This window comes from Tenebrio molitor, chromosome 2, assembly GCF_963966145.1.
Source record: "Tenebrio molitor chromosome 2, icTenMoli1.1, whole genome shotgun sequence".
Lineage (NCBI taxonomy): Eukaryota > Metazoa > Arthropoda > Insecta > Coleoptera > Tenebrionidae > Tenebrio > Tenebrio molitor.
Window position 1 is genome coordinate 5725062 of NC_091047.1, and position 23138 is coordinate 5748199.

Below are 23138 nucleotides of genomic sequence, written 5' to 3' on the forward strand. Positions count from 1 at the left end.
CCTGGACATCCATAGATGTCTCTAAGCAGTAGCTACTCCAAGATTGGTAGAACTGACTAATTTGTATATTAGGTTGCCTCGTTGCCATTTAAAACAATAGATTGAATTTTTTCCCCCCGCAAAAGTTACTCGTGACGTCATAATACACTAAACTTTTACTACAGAGTCTGTCGATCACGCATTAGGTGTTCCCTCAGTGGAATAAAACGCAAAAAACCACCCAATAAACCCCACGGAGCTTATAAACCTTGGGTTCTATTCTATACGTCACGAGTTTCTTTTCCCCCCGGCCCGCAATTTTCAACGAGGCAACCTAATACAAATTAGTCAGTTCTACCAACCTTGAGCTACTCTAGATATTTGTATCCGACCCAGCCATGAACCTGAATCCTTGTTTGTTTCAAAATTTTTGCGTCAAATGTCATTTTGATTCTTTTGCCGCTTTATTTGGCACTATTTTTCACATTTTTCTTTACTGGATTCCTAAAAAAATCCGCCAAGATGATGGAAGGACGTGAGTTGTCTCAAACCAAAAATCTTTCCTACTACAAAAGATGTAGTGAATCAGATGGGGCAAGAGGAATACATCTGGGCCATGCGGACCAGCGCCTACAGAGAATCCGACTCGGAGCTGTGGAAGGACAGACGCTCCGTCAGCCGCACCCAATTTCCACCGAAGTCCAAGAGCTTAGTGGACTCTTCCATCGGCGACCGTCAGACCAAGGTGATGGCGTCTCTTGTCCCCGACGAAGTCATCTACAACGTAGACGACTACAGCCACAGACAGTACGACGCCTGTTTCCTCTTCGGTGACGTCTCAGGTAACGACATCAAGGACCCAGTGCTGCTCTACTCCACCTCTTCAGGTTTCACCGAACTGTGCGAAAAATACACCAAGACTGGCATCTCGGGCCCGTCGCGGATGACCCAAGTACTGAACAAGTACCTGGGCTCTATGGTGCAAGAAGTCTTGGGACACAACGGCGACGTGTTGAAGTTTTCCGGTGATGCTTTCCTCGCCATGTTCAAACAAACAGAATCCGACACCATGTGCGACGTCGTCCACGAAGCCATGGACAGCGCTCTGGTCATCCAGAAGAACTACGGCTCGTACCTGACAGATGTAGGGGTCGTGATCAGAGGTACTCCACTTTCCTTTTATTTCCCGATACTCTAAGAGTGGGTTGAAGTGAAACTGGCGATATCTGCGGGTTTGGTCACGTTCGCACTGATCGGCAACAAGACCACGTCCCATTACGTGGTGGTGGGGAAGCCCATATGGGACGTGAAAGCCGCCGAGAGCATCAGCAGCGCTGGCGACATAGTGGTGGCGCCAGCCGCATGGCACTACGTCAACACCAACGACTACCTCTTCAAGGAGATGCCGGACAACATCCACATCAAACTCCTCGGTGTGGGTCCGAACTGGCGAAGCGTGCAGAAAAACGTACGCCAGCAGAAACCACAAATCCTCTTAGATGACGGAAGCATCTACGACGAGTCCTCAGAAAGCGACCCCGGGAGTGACATGACGACGCAAGATGGCGGCTTCGATGAGTTTTCTTGTGAGTCAGATGTCCAGATCGCAACCAGACTAATCTGCAGATGTTTGCAGTGAGACCAGCAGTGAATCTGGCTGCCAGACTCAAGATCAAAGAACCTCTGAGGAGATTCATCATCACTCCTGTGATGAAGAGCATCGACATGGACGAACCCTTTGAGTATTTGACCGAGATGAGGCAAGCTGTGATCGTTTTCATCAACGTGATCTCCTTCAAGCTCCAGACAGAGGAGACTGTCATTCTGGCCGACCATACGTACAAGACCGTTTGCAGGTTCTTTCCACCTCGACAGTCGACTCTTTTTAAACCGGTGTTGCAGCATAGTTGACAAGATGAAGGGCTGCGTCAACAAGGTCTCGCTCTTTGACAAAGATCTCATGTTTGTGGTGATTTTTGGGCTGCGTGGTCTCAAGCACGAGTTGGAGTGTCAAGTGGCCTTGAAGTGTGCCAGAGAATGTCATGATGAAATTAACAAATTGACGGGAGTCCTGTCGACTTCGATTGGAGTCACCACAGGTGCTGCAAAATCGAGAAAGTTGTTGGGAAAGATTTGAAGGGGATTGCTTACAGGCAAAACTTATTGTGGAGTTTTTGGTCACACTCTTCGGCGGGAGTATACTGTTATTAGTCTCATTGTGAATAAAGCTGCACGATTGATGGTAGCCTATAAGAACAAGGTGACCTGCGACAGAGAAACCTTCTTGCACAGCAAACTAGAAGCGCGGCATTTTATTCTGCAAGAGCATAAAGCTCTCAAGGGGATATCCCATGCTGGGCCCGTCTACGAATTCAGAGAAGCTGAGACGTAAACAGATTGTTTTCTTAGTTAATAGAGTTAATAAGCGTCTATGGAGGCAAGTCCATAGACGCAAAACTCCTCGGATTGATGTAGTTTTGCTTTAAATGACTCATTGTTTTGTTGGATCTAGAGACCATGACAAAATCAGGAGGATAAACGCGTGTCCCATGTTGGGCCGAACGGAAAAACTGAAGATGTACGAACGCATCCTGCACCACTGCCTTCGCGCCTCGAGCATCAACGAGCAACAGTACAAGATGATGCTGATAAAAGGCGAAGCTCGTCAGGGGAAAACGCGCATCTTGGACGAAATCGTCTACGTAACTCCGGCGAATGTGGCGGTCAACAGTTTCATCTTAACCGAAAGGGATCGAAAGGTAATCGTTGTTGTTGTTGGAATCACCCAAAGAAGATTTTGCTTCAAGATACCGTACCAGACCATGAGACTGATCTTCAGTCAGCCTCTCTCGCTGACAACAGAGTCGTCGATCAAAGAGAAAGAACAGAAGATCTTGACGTTGCTGAGGAAGATACAAGTTCCGGATTTGCTTTGCGTCTTGAACAACATGTTCGGGGTCAACTTTAAGAAGTCCGAGTTGTATCTGTCCCTGAGCGAGAGCGAGAGGAAGCTGGCTTTGAGGAAGATGATCAAACAGTTGTGTTACGCCGTACGACGCAAGATTTTTGCCCCAAAATACTTTTACTGACGCATTGTTCCGTAGTGCTTCGTCAAAATGTGGGTCCTTGCAATCGACGATTGCGAGTTCATGGACGACGAATCGTGGGAGCTTTTGGACACTCTTTTTGAAATCAGGTACGTTCTGGTGGTCACTACCATGGGACGGGACAAGCTTCTGAAATCGGTCCATTCTATAAAAGTTATGCAAGACGCAAGGGTCAAAGTGGTACATCTGAAGGCGATAGAACGGTGGTACTTGGGAGCTATTGCTTGTCAGATGTTGGACGTGTACGGTTTGTCTCCAGAGCTGGAAAAGTGAGTTGGGGGGGGTTGTCCAGAAGGGATTTCATTCGACGATTTGTAGCGCCATCCAGACTAGGAGTAATGGCAATCCAGGGTGGATCGAGAGCTTCCTGATAAGTTTGTTGCAAGATGGGGGACTGTACATCATAGAAGCTAATCTGACACAGATCAACGACCTCGGCTTGGTCTGTCCTCCTCTTTACATGATGGCGAGGTCTCTGGATTCTATCCTGCAAACTTTTTTTCCAATTTGGGAGTTGCAGGATCACGAGGGAAGAAAGTATCAAGTGGCAACACATAATGGAGGAGAGGAGGAGGTCTATGGATTCGATGGTGGAACAAGACGACTGGAAAAGATACATCGACAGCTGTCGAGTACTGAGTACCAAGCACTGTCTTGCTTACTTTTCGTAACGCTTTTGCTCACCAGGACAGCTACTTGAACGTCACCATCAGAGAACAAATGGAAGACATGTCCAGAGGGGGGACAGTACCGGTCTGCGTGATCTCCCCCAATTTCCACGTCGGAGACGAAGAAGCAGAGCTGTCGGTGGACGCCATCATTCTAAAAACCTTCGATTCGCTCAACTTCTTCGAGCAGCTGTTGGTGAAGTGTAGCGCCATCTTGGGCGACCAGTTCCTCAGAGACATGTTGTTGTACGTGATGTCGGCGACATCGCCAAGAAAAGCAGCTCTGGGTGCGCTCACCTCACGTCACCTTCACATCTAACTGTTGTTCCGCAGCCGTCAAGAAACTCTTCGAAATCAGAGTGCTCAGCTGCGCCAAAGGTGACTTCCTCGAGGGAGGTATGAGCATCTACAGGGAGAGACTGATCAATCCGAACGAAGAGTACTTGGTGTGTCAGTGCAAAGGCATCAAGATTGACGGTAGGTGCGGTCACAGCTGTCCCGGTACTGACTGAGTACTTTCAGAGAATTGCGCCGACCTGCCTCGGTACGCCTCTTGCGGGTACTTGCAGTTCCGGTCGTCGTTGTTCCGCGAGATCACTTACAACTTGTTGACCGACAACCAGAAGAAGGAGTTCCACCAGAGGGCGATCAGGTACCTCGAGAGGGAAACTCGCAAGTGCAAGTCGTGCGGGAACGGGTACTTCGACCACATCTTGGGCGCCAAGCACGACAAGGTTTGTGATAGTCCTGTTTTGGGGTTGTAATCACGGTTTGGCAGAACTTCTTGAGGGCCAGAGACAAGGCGAAGGCGACCTCCTCCGAGATGACTTCCTACGAGACGATCAGCGTGAGTCGCAAGACTTCAAGCCACAGCATGTCCCAGCAGTCCAGCGGCGGAGGTCGGAAGAGAGGAATGTACGACGACAAGTCCATCGCTTCGTACCCCAGCCAGATCTACGGGGAGAACAAGGGTTGGAGGTACTCTTTTCCAGGCGAAATCTCACCCTTGAGTTGTAGGCGAGAAAGCGTATCGAGCCTGTTTAGGAATCTCCATCATCAACAAACTGAAAAACAGTTTCTCTCTGGCGCGGGCGTTCTCGACCGAAGACTTCACCGACTGCCAGTGCCAGCTGATCTTGAGTACCACTTACGCGCAACTGATGGAGCACTGCCTGGGCGCGAGCGAGTTGAACAAGCTGATCGAAGCGATGCTGGAATACGCGTACGTTTGTATCGTCTCTCGCAACATTCCTCTCGCCTTGAGAATCTTGAGCGAAGCCTTGGGGCAGCTGAAGTACAAGCTGAAGAACAAGGCGGAACTGCCTTGGAAGGCGTCGCTCACCCGCGGCAAGATCTACACTCTGCAGGGCTTCTGCAGGATGGAACAGGGACATTTCGAAGATGCCATGCGGAGCCTCCACAGGTCCTTGCGCGAGTACGGGTTAACCTTCCCCAGAGGGTTTCCCAGGAGGATGAAGACGTGCGCGTTCAATTTCAAGCAACTGTTTGGACTCTACGTCTTTCCCAACACCCTGATGAAGCACCTGAACCACTGGGAGACAGTTTTTGCCAACAACCTCGCCGAGTGTTTGTCGTATCTCTGCACGTTGTACATTGTAGGTGAGGAAAGAGGTCGAGAAACGTTTGCGAGTCAGTTGTTTTAGATTAAAAAGCAGTGGAAGAACGCCGAGTTGGCTGCGACTTGGGCCTTGGCCAAATCCTACAGCTCTTTCAGTGATTTCCAGATAATCTGCAAGACCAATGCCAATATGATTCTTGTGGCGCAACATTCACAAAAGTGGGGCTTGTGCACGGCTCTAGAGGTGCACTCGTTGCGACTGTGCCATCTGAAGAGAGACGCCCTCGATGCTGAAGATCTTCAGTGTGTTGCTAGATTGTACGGAGTCATTTTTTGCTCCAGGTAAAAACTCTTCCAAAACGACAAATGTTGTGAAATCTGTTCGTCCAGGTTGTTCCGTTCAGAAATGGAGAAGGCCATCCAGATGGGTTACATCGTTTTGAGGTTATGCACTTCTATCCGCGCTGTTAAAATCATACTTCCTCTGCTTCCGCTCTTGCTTCAGAGCCTCCTGGTAGGAAAACACTTTGCTAACGCTTACTCGATCCTCCAAGACTTGGAGTACTTTGCCGAAGAGGATTCGGACAGCTCAGGTGAAACATTTTGATCACTCGAGTCGTAAACTAGATCGTTTGCAATTAAAGGAAAGGTGTGGTACTTCTCGTTGTGTATTGGTCTGCAACTGGAGACTGGATATTCCGTGGTTTCGTACCACTCGTGCGAGTACTTTTACCAAGTGGAAGGTGAGCGCTGGGTAACCATCAGAGACCCCGACGCCAGAAAGCGATTTTATACCGTGATGTGGTTATGGTAAGAGGTTCGTCTTTCAAGGGTATCAATCAGTACCACCGTATCGTAGGTGCGTGAGAAACGAGAAGTGGGAGGCGGCGTCTCTCTGGTGTCTCAAGACTGGAAACTTCTTGGTCCTTACAGAAAACGACTCTCTTGCCAACAAAATCACAGCTTTGTACTTGTTGGAGGGATTGATCGTGTTTCTGGTGAATAAACTGGACAAGCGCAACATCGAGGCAGTTCTCAGGGCCGAGTACGAGATTAAGTTTTTGTTCACGGCAATTGAAAAGGCTGCGAGAACCACAAGGATGATTTTGCCCAGGTGGGTTTTGTGTTTTTTGATCGATTGAAATTTAAGTGTGGCGGATTTAAGGTTCTACCATTTGAAAGCGTATTTCAAGTATGTCAAAGGACATGACTCTAAAGTCAAAGACTTGTTGAAAAAAGCAAGGAAGTGTGCGGAAAAATTTGGGAATACGTTAGAACTCGGCTGGATTGAACACTCGTTGAAAGTAAGTGGGGAATGAGGTGCAAAAAATCATCTAGTAGGGGTCATGTCTAACAGAGTTAGACTACACCGGTATCATTTCTGTAATTTATACAGGGTGTAGAATGGATTTTGGTACATAGGCACTTTACGTGTAATAGTAAAAATCCCCGGATATTGGCTCCCCTAATTATTTTCCAACAAAACATTAAATACAAAACTTGTAGAGTAAAAAAAATTGTATCTAAATCCTTTTCTAATTATTTTCTAACACCTTCTGGTTCTGTTAGACAAGAAAAATTAAATATGAAAAATTTATCGATAAAATAGTAATTGCCATGACTTCCGACAGCAATAAAATGCATTTTTTGACAAAACGCAACGAGTTCGATTTTCACCTCGGTTACACTTCACTGCTATCGCTATTTTGACAAATTCTTCAATTCTTTTTTCCATTATTGTGTACTTCCGGAAGATGTTAAAAAACAAAAAAAGTAAGAATTGGAAACCATTTTTAAAACTCTATAACTTTTGTATTTAAGGCTTTGCTCTAAAATGATTAGGGGAGCCAATATCCGAGGATTTTTACTTTTACACGTAAAGTGCCTATGTACCAAAATCCATTCTACACCCGGTATATATGTATACAGGGTGACCCAGAATGGATCTGCAAAATTTTAACCACGAGCTACTAGCTTCATGTAGAACTCGGGAAAAATATTTAAAAAATTTTATGTCAAAAAATAAAATGACATTTAATTTTTGAGGTACGATTTTTTTCATTGCTTTTAGTGTTCTACGTTGACCCACCATCTCGTAGGTAAAATTTCGGCACATATTAAAAACACACCCTTCTATATCATATTTTATAAAATGTACGCCAATGCCTCTAGGAAATATGCTTTAAACCAAGAAAACCGCATTGGTGTACATTTTATAAAATAGTTTATACAAGGGTGTATTTTTAAAATGTACCGAAATTTTACCTACGAGGTTGTGGGACAACGTAGAAGAAGCAATTAAAAAAAATTCTACCTCAAAAATTAAATGTCATTTTATTTTTTGACAGAATTTTTTAAATATTTTTTCCGAGTTCTACATGAAGCCAATAGCTCGTGGTTAAAATTTTGCAGATCCATTTTTAGTCACCCTGTATACACTGCAGCTATAGTTGTGACATATTTTTAGGCTTGGACTAAAACTTTGCCAGCCATTGCTATCGACTTCTGGAAGGAACATTCGGAACCAGACAGCCTCCTTGATTTTCAGGACCTTGAAATCACTGCCGGAAGAATAGGATACTTTACTTTCCCTACGCCACTGTACATTTAACAATTAAGAAATTTCCAAAAAGACAAAAAGTGTTTTCTTGAGTTGTCTACATAATCTTGACCTTCACAGAGAATTTATTTTTTACCATCTTATTTCTTTTTTTGTAACTTTCTGGCTCTTTCCTTCTCGTTTCTTTCAATACTTTAAACCACACTTTATTTCTTGCTGATTCTTCTTACTTCTCATATCAGTTTTTTTTTAATTCCTCTCTTCTCTAGAGAATCTCCTGATTTCTCCTTTCACACTTTGATTTGCTATTTTTAAATTTTAGTTCATGTTGTGCTGATTCAAAATAAAATTTTATTTTGGAATATTTAACAGACTAGAAAAGAAAAGGATTATAAATAAAAAAAGACCGCACGACAGAAGTGGAAACTTCTAATGACGTTCGTAATTGATTGTAAGTAATATACAGCGTGATCAACAATGACTGAGTGTGTTGGCAATGAAACGATTGAAAAATATTGATGTTTTTTTGTTTCGCAATTGGCACTGACCGGATGTTTTAATTTGACACGACATTAAAACAATACCAACTCGTTCGCTCGGCTAAACTCGAACACACTCGAATGAGCCTGAGTGTGGTGCGCCTAAGGAAGTACGGTCTAAGCCTGATGGCCCGAGCCTGACGATTTGAGCGTGACGATTTTAGCGTGTCGCATCAAACTAATTCACTGCCCAGTGTGGTGCGCTTAAACTCCTAAAGAAGTACGGTCCGAGTCTGACGATTTGAGAGTGACGATTTAGCGTGTCGCATGAAGTTTTCACTTCAAAAACCAAGTCCAGAGTACTGGTATTTTGTATTTTGAAATAAAGAACACTTAACTAAATACCAAAGCATAAACTAAGCAATCAGGAACATATTTGATGGTAGGGGATCTAGCCTTTCATCTTTTTTTGTTCTTTTTTACCTTCTTTCCCTTTTTCTCTTGTTTATCGAACTTCGCTATAATTCTTTTCTCTTTTTCCTTTTCACTTATAATATAATTTATCTCTCTTTTACTCTTTTTGTCAAAAACTCTATAGAACGAAGTAGAATATAAAGTCCATTCAAAAATCAAAAAACCTGTTGCTTTAGATTGGTAAAATTTAAAAAACCCTAGGTCAATATTTTTTCATACTATGTTGGTAACTATAGGCTCTGCCATTTCTATTGAAACACCACCTGTTGGATTTTTTTCTAAAATTTAGCAATGTGTAACAGGTTTGGTTGGTTGTAAAACGGCTTTTAGTGAGAAATTTGAAATTTTGACATTTTCTAGTTCCTAAAACGTCAAAGCAAATCACTGTCAAAATAAGTATGATAAATTGATAAATCAATGATCTAACTACACATTTAGCAATTATTTATCTCGTCGACGCATCGTGCATTCTTAATTAATTTAATATAAATGTCAATGGAAATCTAAAAATTTTACGCCTGCGAGCCCTACCACTACAAATGTGAGTGAGTGGTTTTTAGCGTGGTTATCTGTCGTGGTTAGTGTTCCTGCTGGAAGGTGGAAGGTAAAACCCAAGGGAAACTCAAAGAATTTTAATCAATGAACAAGGAATTTACAAAATCAAAGGACTGGCGCCAGGTTTGGCATCTTGAAGGATTTCGCCTCTCAGGTGTGATTGGATAATTCTGTAGGCGGTAATATCAGATACCTATCTGGAAAAAAAAATTGGGGTAATTGTTCACTTTAACTACTTCTGGAATTTTCGCGTTTTTTCTGGCTAGACAGCCTCAGAGGGTCCTCCTAGATCGTGTCCCACCATTGAAATCTTGTGCAAATGCCTTTTTTTAATCTCTTGTTGTATTTCAAGGTCGCGTCAAGGTCGCGCCAAGTCTTAGTATAACTAAAGGGTAAGGAAAATTTTCATTTGCACAAGGTTTGACTGGTGGGAAACGATGTAGGAGGACGTCCTGAGGCTGTCTAGCCAGAAAAAACGCGGAAATTCCAGAAGTAGTTAAAGTGAACAATTACCAAAATTGGTATAATGGGGGTATCTAGGCAATGTGGGATAAGATTGTAAGGATAAAAAAAAAATCAGGAGTTTGAGGAACTCATAATTGAATGAATTGGGGAAAAGTTTAATTAAAAAAATAATTAATTTTGGTTTATTTCAATGTACTTATATGTATTAAGTATTTTAATAAACTACACTTGCTGAAATGCTTTTTCTATTGAATATTTCTTATACTGAAACCACAGAGGATCGACGAAACTAACACGTAACCTCACTTTTCTGCCGTTAAAGTTAAATGAGTTATAATAATTAATAACAAATAAAACTGCACTTAAAGTTTAGCTGAAGAGATGAAAATCAAAGTTACAATTAATTCCAATTTAGAACAATAATTTAAGGCGTCCCCTCAAGGCGCATGTGCCAAGTGGCGTGTGATAAAAAGTGCGGGATTTAATTTTGATGTTATACCTAAATGTTAGCATTGTTAGCAAATGTAAATACGTTCTAAGCTGAAGACGCTGACGCTTTTTAGAATGATAAAAAAACACCTTTTTTAACTTACGGAAAAGATTTCTGAAATTTCAACACAAATTTTTCCGACTGACCACATTGGCTGACTTAAATGCAGTTTATTATATAATTAAATAAGAGTTCTCTTCATGTCAGCACGCATAAGGACTCGTTTTTTTTTCTATTTTGCTCTATTTTCGCGAAAAAACAATAAATTCTTGATAATTATTGGGTTATAATTGAATGAAAGACGCGTTGAGTCAAATATGACATGACATTCAACAAAAATCAAGATTGGCAATAATAGTCAAAAAATTACTAAACATATTTGCAGCGTTGCCAAACTGTCAATCAACAGGTGGTGTTTCAATAGAAATGGCAAAGCCTATATAAATTATGACATTCATTTGATTCAAAATAAAATTCAATTGCTTTGAATTTCGTTCATATTGTTTTATTAGCAGCACGTTTAATTTATTTATTGATTCTTATTATTTTTACTTAAACATGCTCGGAAAAACAAGACACTTAATAAACATTTAACCTCAAAATTACAAGTCTCACCAAATTTTACACTACACAGCGTTGCCGATAGTAATTATTGAGGAAAATGGGACGTTGGTGGTTTTTTGATTTTTGAATGGACTTTAGACGAAAACACGAAAAGCAAAGGAAGAGAAAAGAATAAATTATGCGAAGAACAAAAAGATTGAAGTGAAAAGGACCAAAGAGTAAAAAATGAATGGTACAAGAAATAAACGTCAAAAGAAAAAAAATGCATTTTTGATTTCTTTATTGTCTATTTCGCTTCTTTGCTCAACATCTCTTTTTTACATATTTTCTTCTTCTCCAATTTTATTTTATTTCATTCATTCCTTTTTTGTCCATTGACTTCATGTAGCATTTTTCCCCATTTCTTTAGTTCCACTTTACCTTCATCCTTAATTTTATCTAAACCTTCTTCAAGTACAGCACTACTCATAAATTGCATTATTAAGAGTGTGCAGTGTTATGTTTAAAATTCGTTTATCATTGTAATGGAGATAACGAGAGCGGAAATGGTTCAAATAGAGCAAATAATTAGACAAAACAAGCAGACCGTTGACCTTTGCACAATTAGTAAACAAATTTGCGACTCTCGTTTAGATAAGAACGACACTCAACTGTTTCCCAATGCGTCCTTGAACAACAAAATCATATTTATTTACTAGCGACTTGTCATTGTCACACGAAATTAAATTGCCAATATTTGGCGGAGTTTTTGATTGTATTGAACTTTGTTAACAAGAAATCAGTCAAGATGATGGAAGGAAGTGAGTCCCGCATCGGTTCAATCCATCTGTTTTGTAAAAAAAATTGTAGTGACTCAATTGGGGCAGGAGGAGTACATCTGGGCTATGCGGACGAGCTCTTACAGAGCATCGGATACAGACCTGTGGAAGGACAGACGCTCGTTACGCTCTTCGTCGCAGATGAGGAAGAAATCCAAGAGCGTGTTAGACACGTCGATGGGTGACCGCCAGACGAAGGTGATGGCGTCTTTGGTCCCCGACGAGGTCATCTACAACTTGAACGACTACAGCCACAGGCAGTACGACGCGTGCTTCCTCTTTGGGGATGTTTCCGGTAACTAGAGGCAAAGCAATTGGGCGATAACTCAGTTTGCGTTAGGCTTCACCGAACTGTGCGAGAAATACACCAAGACTGGCATCTCTGGTCCGTCGAGGATGACCCAAGTACTGAACAAGTACTTGGGGTCCATGGTGCAAGAGGTGATGTCGCACAGCGGGGACGTTTTGAAATTCTCCGGAGACGCCTTCCTCGCCATTTTCAAATCGTCGGAAAGCGAGACCATGCGCGACGCCGTCCACGAGGCCTTGGACTGCGCCCTCATCATCCAGAAGAACTACGGGTCGTACCTGACCGACGTAGGCGTCATCATCAGAGGTACCCACCACCGGTTTGTCTTTTGTCCCATTAACGGTGAGTTCAAGTGAAACTGGCGATCTCCGCCGGACTCGTCACTTTCGCTCTGATCGGAGACAACACCACGTCCCATTACGTGGTAGTGGGGAAGCCCATATGGGACGTGAAAGCCGCCGAGAGCATCAGCAGCGCTGGCGACATAGTGGTGGCGCCAGCTGCTTGGCACTACGTCAACACCAACGAGTACCTCTTCCAAGAGATGTCCGACAACGTCCACGTCAAGATCATCGGCGTGGGTCCCAACTGGCGCAGCGTCCAGAAGAACGTGCGCCAACAGAAAGTACAAGACCGGGCCGAAGAAGTTCTCAGTCAGGATGACGACTCCTCCCAGAGCGACGTCCTCAGCGAGATCACCCAAGAAGGAATGGACGAGTTTTCTCGTACGTTGACCAAACCTGTAGAAACTTGTCTGATCTGGGGGTCTTAGTGAGGCCAGCTGTCAACACGGCGGTCCGACTCAAGATCAAAGAAGCTCTCAGACGATTCATCATAGCTCCTGTGATGAAGAGCATCGACATGGACGAGCCTTTCGAGTACTTGACCGAAATGAGACAAGCTGTTATCGTCTTCATCAACGTCATCTCCTACAAGCTCGAGACTGAAGACACGGTGACCTTGGCAGACCGCACCTACAAAACCGTGTGCAGGTTTCTCTCGAGAAGGAGTCGAGGTGCTTGTCAAAACCATGTGCTTGCAGTGTAGTCGACAAAATGAAAGGCTGTGTCAACAAGGTTTCGCTCTTCGACAAAGATCTCATGTTCGTCGTCATATTTGGTCTGCGCGGCCTCAAACATGAGCTGGAGTGTCAAGTCGCCTTGAAGTGTGCGAAAGAGTGTCACAACGCCATCACCAAACTTCCTGGAGTTTTGTCGACCTCGATTGGAGTCACTACTGGTACAGCAGTTTGGTGTGTTGCCCAAAACTGTAAATTGATTCTAGGCAAGACTTATTGTGGAGTTTTCGGACACACTCTTCGACGGGAGTACACTGTCATCAGTCTCATCGTCAACAAGGCAGCTAGATTGATGGTGGCCTACAAGGGTAAAGTGACTTGCGACAGAGAAACTTTCTTGCACAGCAAACTAGAAGCGAGACACTTTATCCTGCAAGAACACAAACCCTTGAAGGGAATCTCTCATCCTGGACCAGTCTACGAATTTGTAGAAGCTGAAATGTACATTCTACATCTGGCAGTTAATTCCATCAAGTGTAGAAATGTTCAAAATTGATGGAGTTAGCTTCTGGAGAGATCTTTGTAACTGTTGACTGACGTTTGTAGAGACCACGACGTCGTTCAACGCATAAACGCTTGTCCCCTCTTGGGGAGGACAGAAAAGCTGAAACTGTACAAACGTCTTTTGGAAACATATTTCACCGCAACGAACACCAACGAGCAACAGTACAAGATGTTGTTGATAAAAGGCGAAGCTCGCCAAGGGAAATCTCGTCTGTTGGACGAAATCGTCTACATAACTCCGCCTGAGATACTAGTTAATAAATTTACGTTAACCGAGAAGGACCTGAAGGTATTGCTTGTAGGTTGTGAAAAGCTTGCACCACATTTTGATCGTTTTTAAAGATGCCGTACCAGACCATAAGGTTGATATTCAACGTCCCTCTGTCCATACAAAAAGACTCTTCGTCAAAAGAGAAAGAACAAAAACTGCTGACGATGTTGAAGAGAATCAAAGTTCCAGATTTGATGTGCGTGTTCAATCATGTGTTTGGTGTCAATTTCAAAAACTCGGAGCTGTACATGTCGCTCAACGAAGACGCGAGGAAAGTGGCGCTGAAGAAAATGATCAAGCAGCTGTGTTACGCCGTAAGAATGGTTTGTTGGAATAAGTCCAAGAGAAACAACGGCGCTTGTTGACTCTTCTCTTGGGTTTGTTGTCCAATCATTTTGACCAGAGCATCTCGATGTCTTTCGTGGTGTTGCACTTTCTCGATTTTGCAGTGTTTCGTAAAGATCTGGGTGCTCGCCATGGACGACTGCGAGTACATTGACCAAGAGTCTTGGGAAGTGTTGAGCACCTTGTTTGACATCAACACCGTTTTCATTGTTGCCACCATGGCGCGCGACAAGCTTCTCAAAGTAACTAGTCTATCGAAGATTTTGAACGACGCACGGGTCAAGACAGTTTACCTCCATGCGATAGAACGGTGGTACTTGGGAGCTCTGGCTTGTCAAATTTTGGACGTTTACGCAATTTCTCCAGAGTTGGAAAAGTGAGCAGTTTGGGTTGTTCTTGTAGGGGAATAATCGAGCGGGTTGTAGTGCCATCCAGACCAGGAGCAACGGCAATCCCGGCTGGATCGAGAGCTTCCTCATAAGCTTGATCCAAGACGAAGCGTTGTACATTTTGAAAGCGACCATAACGGAAATCAACGATTTGGGTTTGGTGTGTCCTCCTCTTTACATGATGGCGAGGTGACTGTCAGGGCATGTCGGTGATGATTACGTAATGTGGTGTTTGCAGGTTGACTTCCGATGAGACTCACAAGTGGCAACACATAATGGAGGAGAGAAGGCCTTCGATGGACTCAATAGCGGAACAAGACTACTGGAAGAGATACATCGACAGTTGTCGAGTAACCACAGAGTTGTCCTGCTCGTGTGTCATAACTATAGTCCTGTTCCTAGGACAGCTATCTTAACGTGACCATCAGAGAGCAAATGGAGGCCATAAGCAAAGGAGCCAAAGTACCGATTTGCGTGATCGCGCCGAATTTCCACGTCGGAGACGAAGAAGTTGAACTGTCTATGGACGCCATCATTTTGAAGACTTTCGACTCCCTAAACTTCTTCGAGCAGCTGCTGGTCAAGTGCAGCGCCATTTTGGGCAACCAGTTTCTTCGAGAGATGTTGCTGTACGTGATGTCGGCATCAGAACCGAGGAAGGCGGCTTTAGGTGAGGTCACCTCTTGTTGGTCCAACCAAAACTGGTGATTTTCAGCCGTCCAAAAGCTGTTCGAGATCAGGGTGTTGACCTGTGCGAAAGGCGACTTCTTGGAGGGAGGCACGAGCGTCTTCCGGGAGAGGTTGCTCAACCCCAACGACGAATCAGGTCTGAAGTGTCAATGCAGAGGGATCAAGATCGATGGTGAGGTGTTGACGGTGGCTCGAGCACGATGAAAACTCGTCGCTTTCAGAGACTTGTGCTGATCTTCCTAGATACGCTTCGTGTGGTTATTTGCAGTTTCGGTCGTCGCTCTTCCGCGACATAACTTACAATCTGCTGACGGACAACCAGAAGAAGGAGTTCCACTCGAGAGCCATCAGGTACTTGGAGAGGGAAACGCGTAAGTGTAAGGCTTGCGGGAACGGCTTCTTCGACCGAATCTTGGGCACCAGGCACGATAAGGTCAGAGAGCTGCTTCATCTGTTGGCAAAACGACTTTTCGTTTCTTCGTCAGGACTTTCTGTTCGCTAGAGACAAGCAAAAACGCGCGATCTCCATGAGCACTTCTATGGAGACCACGAGCGTGAGTCGGCGCAGTTCTTGGCACAGCTCCTCCCAGCACTCCTCCTTGACCGCGAGGAGGTCGAAAGTCGACGAGAAATCGATCGCGTCGTTCCCGAGTCAGATCTACGGCGAAAACAAAGGCAACACTTTTGGCTTGTGGTGGTTGGTGACAAAACGTTTGGTTTCAGGCGAAAAAGCCTACCACGCGATCTTCGGCATCACCATCATCAACAAGCTGAAGAACAGTTTCTCTCTAACGAGAGCCTTCTCGTCGGAGGACTTCACCGACTGCCAGTGCAACCTGATCCTGGCAACGACCTACGCGCAACTGATCGAACACTGCAACGGCGCCGGCGAACTCAACAAAGTGATCGAGGCGATGATGGAGTACGCTTTCATCTGCATCATCTGCTCCAACATCCCGCTCGCCATCCGAGTCCTGAACGAGTCGCTGGACGTGCTGAAGAAGAAGGCCACGGAGCGGTCCGAAAACGTGTGGAAGCTGGCGCTGATTCGCGCGAAGATCTTCATCCTGTTGGGGTACTCTCGTCTAGAGCTGGGCCACATAGACGAGGCCTTCAGCAGCCTCCACAGAGCGCTGGCCGAATACGGAATCACCTTCCCGAAAGGCCTCTCCAAGAAGATGTTGACTTGTGCGCACGAGTTCAGACACTTCTTCGGCTTCTACGTGTTCCCCAAGATACTGACCAAACACCTGGATCATTGGGACACGGTGTTCGCCAACAACTTGTCCGAATGTCTGTCGCATATGTGCGCCCTCTACATGGTCGGTGAGACGTTGTCGAGTTGACTTCATTGCAGGGAGTTTTGCAGATCAGAGAGCAGTGGGCTAACGCCGAAATGGCGGCAAGTTGGGCGCTGACCAAGTCGTTACAGTCTTTCAGTGACTTCCAAGTGATTTGTACAGCTTGTGCGAACATGCTGCACGTGGCCCAACACTTCGAAAGGTGGAATATGTGCGTAGCTCTGGAAGTACACGCTTTGAGGTTGTGCCACCTGAAGAAAGCCACGGTAGATGCGGAAGACCTCAAATCCGTGGCCAAACTCTACGGTGTCATCTTCACCTCCAGGTAATCAAAAGTTTTGTCACTGGACGTGTTTAAAACGGAACGCTTTGAGAAAGATTGTACCGGTCCAATACGGAGAAGGCCATCCACATAGGATACATAGTGTTGAGGTTGTGCTCTTCGATTCGCGCGACCAAGATCATTCTGCCTCTGTTGCCGCTCTTGCTGCACAGTCTTCTGTTGGGCAAGCACTTCAACAACGCCTTCTCCATCTTGCAAGAACTTGAAGTTTTCGCCGACGAAGATTCGGACAGTTCAGGTAGGACTGACTCCATAGAAATGACAAAAATTTTGCAATTGATTTTAAAGGGAAGGTTTGGTATTTTGCTCTTTGCGTGGGTTTACAACTGGAAACTGGTTATTCTCTCGTGCCTTACCACGTGTGCGAGAATTTTTACCAGGTCGAAGGAGAGAGTTGGGTGACCATCAGAGATCCAGACGCGAGAAAAAGATTTTTCACAGTGATGTGGCTGTGGTAAGTCACCAGAGAGTTTCGAAATCGTTTCTAAACATTTTGTAAGGTGTATAAGAAATGAAAAGTGGGAGGCAGCGTCCATTTGGTGTCTCAAAACCAGCGACTTTATGATCGTCGAAGAGAAAGACACTCTAGCTAACAAAATCACAGGTTTGTATTTGCTCGAAGGGTTGATTTTGTTTTTGGTGTGGAAGTTGGACAGGAGGAACATCAAAGCGGTTATCAGAACTCAACAGGAGATAAAACAGCTGCTTAAAGCGCTTGAAAAGGCTGCAAGGACGTCGAAGGTCATCTTGCCCAGGTGAGGGCCAGGCTGTGGTGATGGAAGTGAATCAGTGGGTTTTTTAAGGTTTTACCACCTGAAAGCGTATTACAAGTACGTGAAAAGATTCGACTCGAAGGTTACCGATTTGTTGAATAAGGCGGTGGAAACTGCGACGAAATGCGGCAACGAACTCGAAATTGCGTGGATTGAACACTCGACGAAAGTAAGTGGCTCACTGCAAAAAAATCTTTCGTAACAATTTTTTTTATTTGAGGCTTGGAACAAGACGCTGCCGCCTATTGCTATGGACTTTTGGAAGGAACATTCGGAAGCTGACAATCTGCTAGATTTTCAAGATATCGAGATGGGGGGAGCCAAGATAGGATTTTTTACTCTACCCACTCCTGTCTATATGTGAAACCCTTCAAGATTATTTATTATCTAGAGATATTTTGAGTGACGGGATTTATTCTAAAATCGCTTATTTGAACTATAGAAACTTTGAGGGTAATTTGTAACAAAAGTGTGGCGAGAGTGTAATAAATTTATAAAATAAGTGACTTAACTAATTGTTGGGAATGAGATTTTCGGTGTAGGTTTTAGAGGCCATTGTGAAAATAGGTTGACAAAATTTGCAGACAAAACACAGAGACTGTTGACCTAGAACAGGTTTATAAATAAAACGAACGACCCTGTGCAAAAATAGATTGGTGAATAAAAAAAGATGTTCCATAATTACGACATGAACTAGGATTTAAATAAGTATGTTATACAAGGACGAATTTATCCAATTGCAGAAGCTATTCCTTGCGAATGTGCGAATCTTCATGAGCACTTGAGCAGACTCTACATTTAGAGTAAATGTAAAAAAAAATTGTATCATGAGAGAATATTATTTTAAATCGATTAATGAAATGCGAATGCGAACAATGTTAACCGATGTCCCAATTTTCCTCATCGAGTTATAAGTAGATTTATTGTTATATTGTTGTCGTTGGGTCAAAAGAACTACGGGTGTTTTTGAGGTTATGTTGTTCGACTGGACGAAAATGGATTTATGCAGGATATGTTTATTTAAGACAGAGCAGAGCAACAATATTTTTAGCGAAGCGAAAAATGGGCAATCCATTGTGGAGGTTATACAAAATTTCGCGTCCGTAGAGGTGGGTCATAAAAAAAAATAAAACAAAACCAAAAGATTTTTTCCAGATGCAGGAAGGAGATGGTCTTCCAGTTTCCGTGTGTGTTTCGTGCGAAGAAAAACTTAACAATTTTCTCGATTTTCGAACGTTGATAATTGATTCAGACTTTAAGTTGAGGCAAACAAAGTGTTTAACAGAGGAGGATCCATTTCTGAACATACCTGACCCACTTTTTGTACCAAAAGAAGAACCCCGCGATACAGAGGAAGGAATAAATGAAACTGAGAAAAAATGTGATGAATTAGTGGCCCACACTGTACATCCGAATGAGCTCGCGTTTAAATGTACAGAATGTGGCAAATCATTCAAGTAAGTAAAAAAAATCAATTTAAGTGCATTTTCCCAAACATTTTCGGCCTGTCAGCCCCATTCAGTAAGACTATCACTCAAAAGAAATCATTTAAAATTTTGACAGAAATTACCCAATGTCACCCATTTTGGGAATCACAGATTTAGATTTTTTTTTTTTTGTTATTCAACAAATAACACACTGTTTGGTTCATGGATTTGGGCTTTTTATCTTCCACTCTGTACTCTTCTTGAATTGTTTATCACTTTGAAGGCAACCTTCGAGTTTGTCCAGTCATATCAAGATGTACCACAGAAACTCTCTTTTCCCGTGCGAATACTGCGGAAAGGCTTTCAAACTGCGTTCAATGCTCGAGACACACTACCAGGACCACGTTGGGGTCAAACCGTTCACCTGTGAATTGTGCAATAAGAATTTTGCCACCAATTCGAGTTTCTATCGTCATTTGAGAAACCACAGAAAGGGACTGGAAGTGTCATGTCCCACTTGTGGCAAGACCTACGCCCACGGCGACAGCTTGGCCAAACATCTCAAGACACATTCTTCTGATAAACCGTTTGAGTGTGATGTTTGCGACAAGAAATTTAAGACTAGGGCTACGTTGAGCACTCACAAGAAAATCCACGATGGAATCAAAGACTATTTGTGCAAGACGTGTGGAAAAAGCTTCGTTCAATACAGTGTTCTTTATAGACACATGCGAGTGCACTCGGGGGAAGCCCCGTACAAGTGCGAAGTTTGCGAAAAACAGTTCTTGTATTCGCACCATTTGTTAAATCATTCAAGGAAACATCATAAAGACGAAACAAATGAAGTAAACAGTTGATGTAATTGAGATGGGGTCTACAAAAAAGTGTTACGCATACATGCAGTTTTTCAGTTGGAAAATGACAAGCGGCGAAATCTGCAAACAATAGATACCTATGTTGTTCTCGTTAAACACAATTTTAAATAAACAATTAAATCTGATAACGGTGTTCGAATTAAAACTACAAGCCACAAGGTCACATGATAAAGAGAAGAATATTTTGCGTTGTAGTATGTAGTAAACTTGTTGTGTAAGTCATGCAGATTTTTTTTAAAGCCCTTTAAAATTTAACCTTTTTTCGGGTCATTTAAAGTTAAAATTTCAAAGGTTTTTGCCCCGTTTTTAAGGTAAAAACAGAAGAATATCATTAAAATTCCATGGGCTGCAGCTATAACCGTTGCAGAATTAGACAATCCAAGAAAATTTATTATCAACATTTTTTTAAGCACCTGTAATGAAAAAGATAATTTTACGTATTCACAAGCGGATAAAAAGTAACTCTTTCTGACGCATGGCCTACTAAATCTGAACTGCGCTGCGCTTATTACGGCCGTAACAAACTAGCTGAATGATTGATTCGGCTAACCTCAAAAAATCTACCCTTAACTAGCGCCATCTCTTTAAAGATATTAAACTACAAATCAACTAAATTGCCACAATAATTTAAATTTCCTTGAATTTCATCAAGGTTGAAGTACTAACATGGGAAAATAGTGCGTTGCACGTGGAGAAAATAACAACAGTTATTTTCAAATTCCCAGCAACCTCCAAACCAAATCCAAAATTGATAAAATTATTTAAAAAAAACTAAATGAAACATTTCACTGTAATACATGTTTCTTCTTTATTATCTACAGCAACTCCAGGACCCTTGTTACGATTAGTTTGGCTTCAAGACCGTGGGGTCTGTAAATTTGTGGGGCTTTTAAAAGACTTGGCTAATATTGCCACACAAGTTTTATCATATTTAATTCCAAAAAATCCTTGTCAACCACTGGTTACTACTTTGCATCCACATTTAATACAGAATTCCATATTTACCTGTGATAAACACAAAGATAAAAATTGTAAAGTTATTATCCAATTAGTAATGAAACCAATTTTAAACATTTGTTTATAAAAAAAAACAGATTACATAAAAACGAAATCCATTCAGAATAAACTCACAAGTAGGAAGGTTCTAAAATTATAAACTTACGAGAAAGGTATTGTCTTCCTGCAGATAGATAGTTTTACTTTTAATTTTTCTACTGTGCTCTATCCATTTTCAGATTTTGCAATTCCATTTTATATATAAATATTTTGTTTCATAATTTGATTATTGTAATTATTAGGTATTCTTACGTTCATGAAACGTATTCGTGAAAATTTATTTCGCGTCAAAATGACAAAATAGAAAGTGTTAACCTAACAAAATAAACACGTTACGTGATTGTGATTGGATAATTTCAATTCAAATTACATTTTTCTTTTCTATTTCGCTTACAGATGGAGTTGGTTAAGGGTGAATTTTTTGAGGTTAGCGGAATCAATTGCTCCATTGAAAATCCGAGCTTTGTTACGGCCGTAATAAGCGCAGCGCAGTTCAGATTTAGTAGGCCATGTCTGACGCTGACCATGGCGCCATCTGTTAGTTTGTTTAGTAAGTTAACAACGAGACCGACAAAACCGATAATTGTCCTGTCGCCATAAATTATGTAAATAAGTAATAAGTTAATATGTATTAATAAATGGATCTGTTTGAAAAAGGTAGACACAAAATAAATTTGTAATTTTTCCAATGATGTCTTTTGCGTTTTAATATTAATAGTAAGTAGGTACATTTGCTTATTATGCATTTGATACATTACGGCAAAAATCTAAGAAATCATCAAAACGTTATGATTAAAATGCAGCTGGAGCTTTGTCAGAATCCCATTGGACCACTGTCGCATCAGACCAAACGTATGCCCCTTTCAAATTATGAGCTTCCAAGGCCAGAAAGAGTGGGGCGCGGGCTCCTTGCTCGATGGTCCATGGTCCTTTGTGGCTGGTCATGTCAGTGTCAACATATCCGGGATGGACAGAATTAACAGAAATATTTCTATTAGGTTTTTCATTGTCAAAATCCCTTTGCTGAACTTTGGTGAGGGCGCTCACGCCAACTTTAGAAACAATATAAGTAGAATTTCCCCATCCTGCCTCTTGCCATCTGTTATTTTTAGCATCTCTGAAATGGTCTTTTAGAAAGTTGTGACTCAGTGGTATCTGTGACTTACTGGACAAATTGTTCCATTAATTTGTTTAGTTTTGATACAGTTAGTTGAGGATCATTAAGTTGTTTCCTCAGATCTGCAGATGGGATTCTTGACAAGTGTCCTGCCGTACTAGACAGATTCACAACCCTTGCATTGTTCTTCAGGATAGGAAACAGAATTTCACAGACTCTCAATATTGAAAAGTAGTTAACAGCGATAGTTTTTTCAGCTTGTTCGGCAAATGGCTCAGTAGCATCATTCTAAAAACGACCAAAATATTCTCTAGATACAAATTTAAAAATTCTTCCACCTTGAAAGCTATTGCAGCATTGTTGACCAACAAATCAAGACCCCCGTGTTTTTGTGACAAATGATCTTTCAGTTTAGTTATACTACTTTGATCGTTTATATCCAACTGATGGAATTCAGGTTTATACCCGAGCTCCTTCAGTTTGGCAACTGCAGCTTCACCTCTGCTGACATCTCTGGATGTGAGGTACACTACACCTCCAAATTTCTCACACAGCCCTTTCACGATGGCGTAACCGATGCCTTTATTACCACCGGTGACCTAGGAAAAAACAATGAAATAGCAAAAACCAGTAATCGAGCATTTTTTAGTCTTACCACGGCGACTTTTTGGGATGACATTTTGAAACGTAATCGTTATCGCCGCACTCGTAACTGAATGTTGTATTTTGCTGAGTCAAACATATCTGTTAACAGTGATAAACAATTTCTAGATCAACCTTGTGACACCTCAAGATAATAATTATTAGATATAATGAGCTATTAATATTTTATATATTATTTTTATGTAAATATTTCCATTCTGGTGTTAATATAAAAAAAGATAGACATATGCATTTATGGATTCAATGTACACTATATAT

At 42.4% G+C, this 23138-nt stretch overlaps 4 protein-coding genes across 5 annotated transcripts; 3 read left to right on the forward strand and 1 right to left on the reverse strand.

Moving 5' to 3' along the window:
- Window positions 1-368: 368 nt before the first annotated feature.
- On the forward strand, window positions 369-7973 carry LOC138123738 (adenylate cyclase type 10-like). Its single transcript, XM_069038529.1, has 23 exons — window positions 369-514; window positions 561-821; window positions 867-1142; window positions 1191-1565; window positions 1616-1835; window positions 1882-2078; window positions 2133-2367; window positions 2492-2738; window positions 2787-3029; window positions 3084-3355; window positions 3405-3557; window positions 3607-3718; window positions 3774-4041; window positions 4088-4231; window positions 4277-4488; window positions 4533-4725; window positions 4772-5370; window positions 5419-5675; window positions 5724-5926; window positions 5978-6143; window positions 6193-6447; window positions 6499-6637; window positions 7801-7973. Exons 1-23 carry the CDS (start codon window positions 502-504, stop codon window positions 7942-7944), a joined length of 5184 nt encoding a protein of 1727 aa, XP_068894630.1. The 5' UTR covers window positions 369-501; the 3' UTR covers window positions 7945-7973.
- A 3604-nt stretch (window positions 7974-11577) lies between these two features.
- Window positions 11578-18253, forward strand: LOC138124065 (adenylate cyclase type 10-like). Of its 2 annotated transcripts, XM_069038988.1 has the most exons (23): window positions 11578-11720; window positions 11770-12033; window positions 12079-12354; window positions 12402-12773; window positions 12821-13040; window positions 13091-13287; window positions 13333-13567; window positions 13673-13919; window positions 13973-14215; window positions 14351-14622; window positions 14672-14824; window positions 14874-14985; window positions 15038-15305; window positions 15351-15497; window positions 15547-15758; window positions 15811-16000; window positions 16049-16647; window positions 16695-16951; window positions 17005-17207; window positions 17258-17423; window positions 17470-17724; window positions 17773-17911; window positions 17963-18253. In XM_069038988.1, the coding sequence occupies exons 1-23, from the start codon at window positions 11708-11710 to the stop codon at window positions 18104-18106; spliced, it is 5184 nt and encodes a 1727-aa protein (XP_068895089.1). In that variant the 5' UTR covers window positions 11578-11707; the 3' UTR covers window positions 18107-18253. The 2 variants fall into 2 exon arrangements, with proteins under 2 accessions (XP_068895089.1, XP_068895088.1); XM_069038987.1 differs by having other exon boundaries at window positions 15811-16647.
- A 405-nt stretch (window positions 18254-18658) lies between these two features.
- LOC138124066 (zinc finger protein 680-like) lies at window positions 18659-20172 on the forward strand. The gene is made up of 3 exons (XM_069038990.1): window positions 18659-18851; window positions 18898-19199; window positions 19453-20172. Exons 1-3 carry the CDS (start codon window positions 18717-18719, stop codon window positions 20024-20026), a joined length of 1011 nt encoding a protein of 336 aa, XP_068895091.1. The 5' UTR covers window positions 18659-18716; the 3' UTR covers window positions 20027-20172.
- A 1601-nt stretch (window positions 20173-21773) lies between these two features.
- On the reverse strand, window positions 21774-23029 carry LOC138124067 (carbonyl reductase [NADPH] 3-like). The gene is made up of 4 exons (XM_069038991.1): window positions 22873-23029; window positions 22556-22816; window positions 22267-22505; window positions 21774-22217 (listed from the first exon to the last, which is right to left on the reverse strand). The coding sequence occupies exons 1-4, from the start codon at window positions 22894-22896 to the stop codon at window positions 21893-21895; spliced, it is 849 nt and encodes a 282-aa protein (XP_068895092.1). The 5' UTR covers window positions 22897-23029; the 3' UTR covers window positions 21774-21892.
- Window positions 23030-23138: the final 109 nt, after the last annotated feature.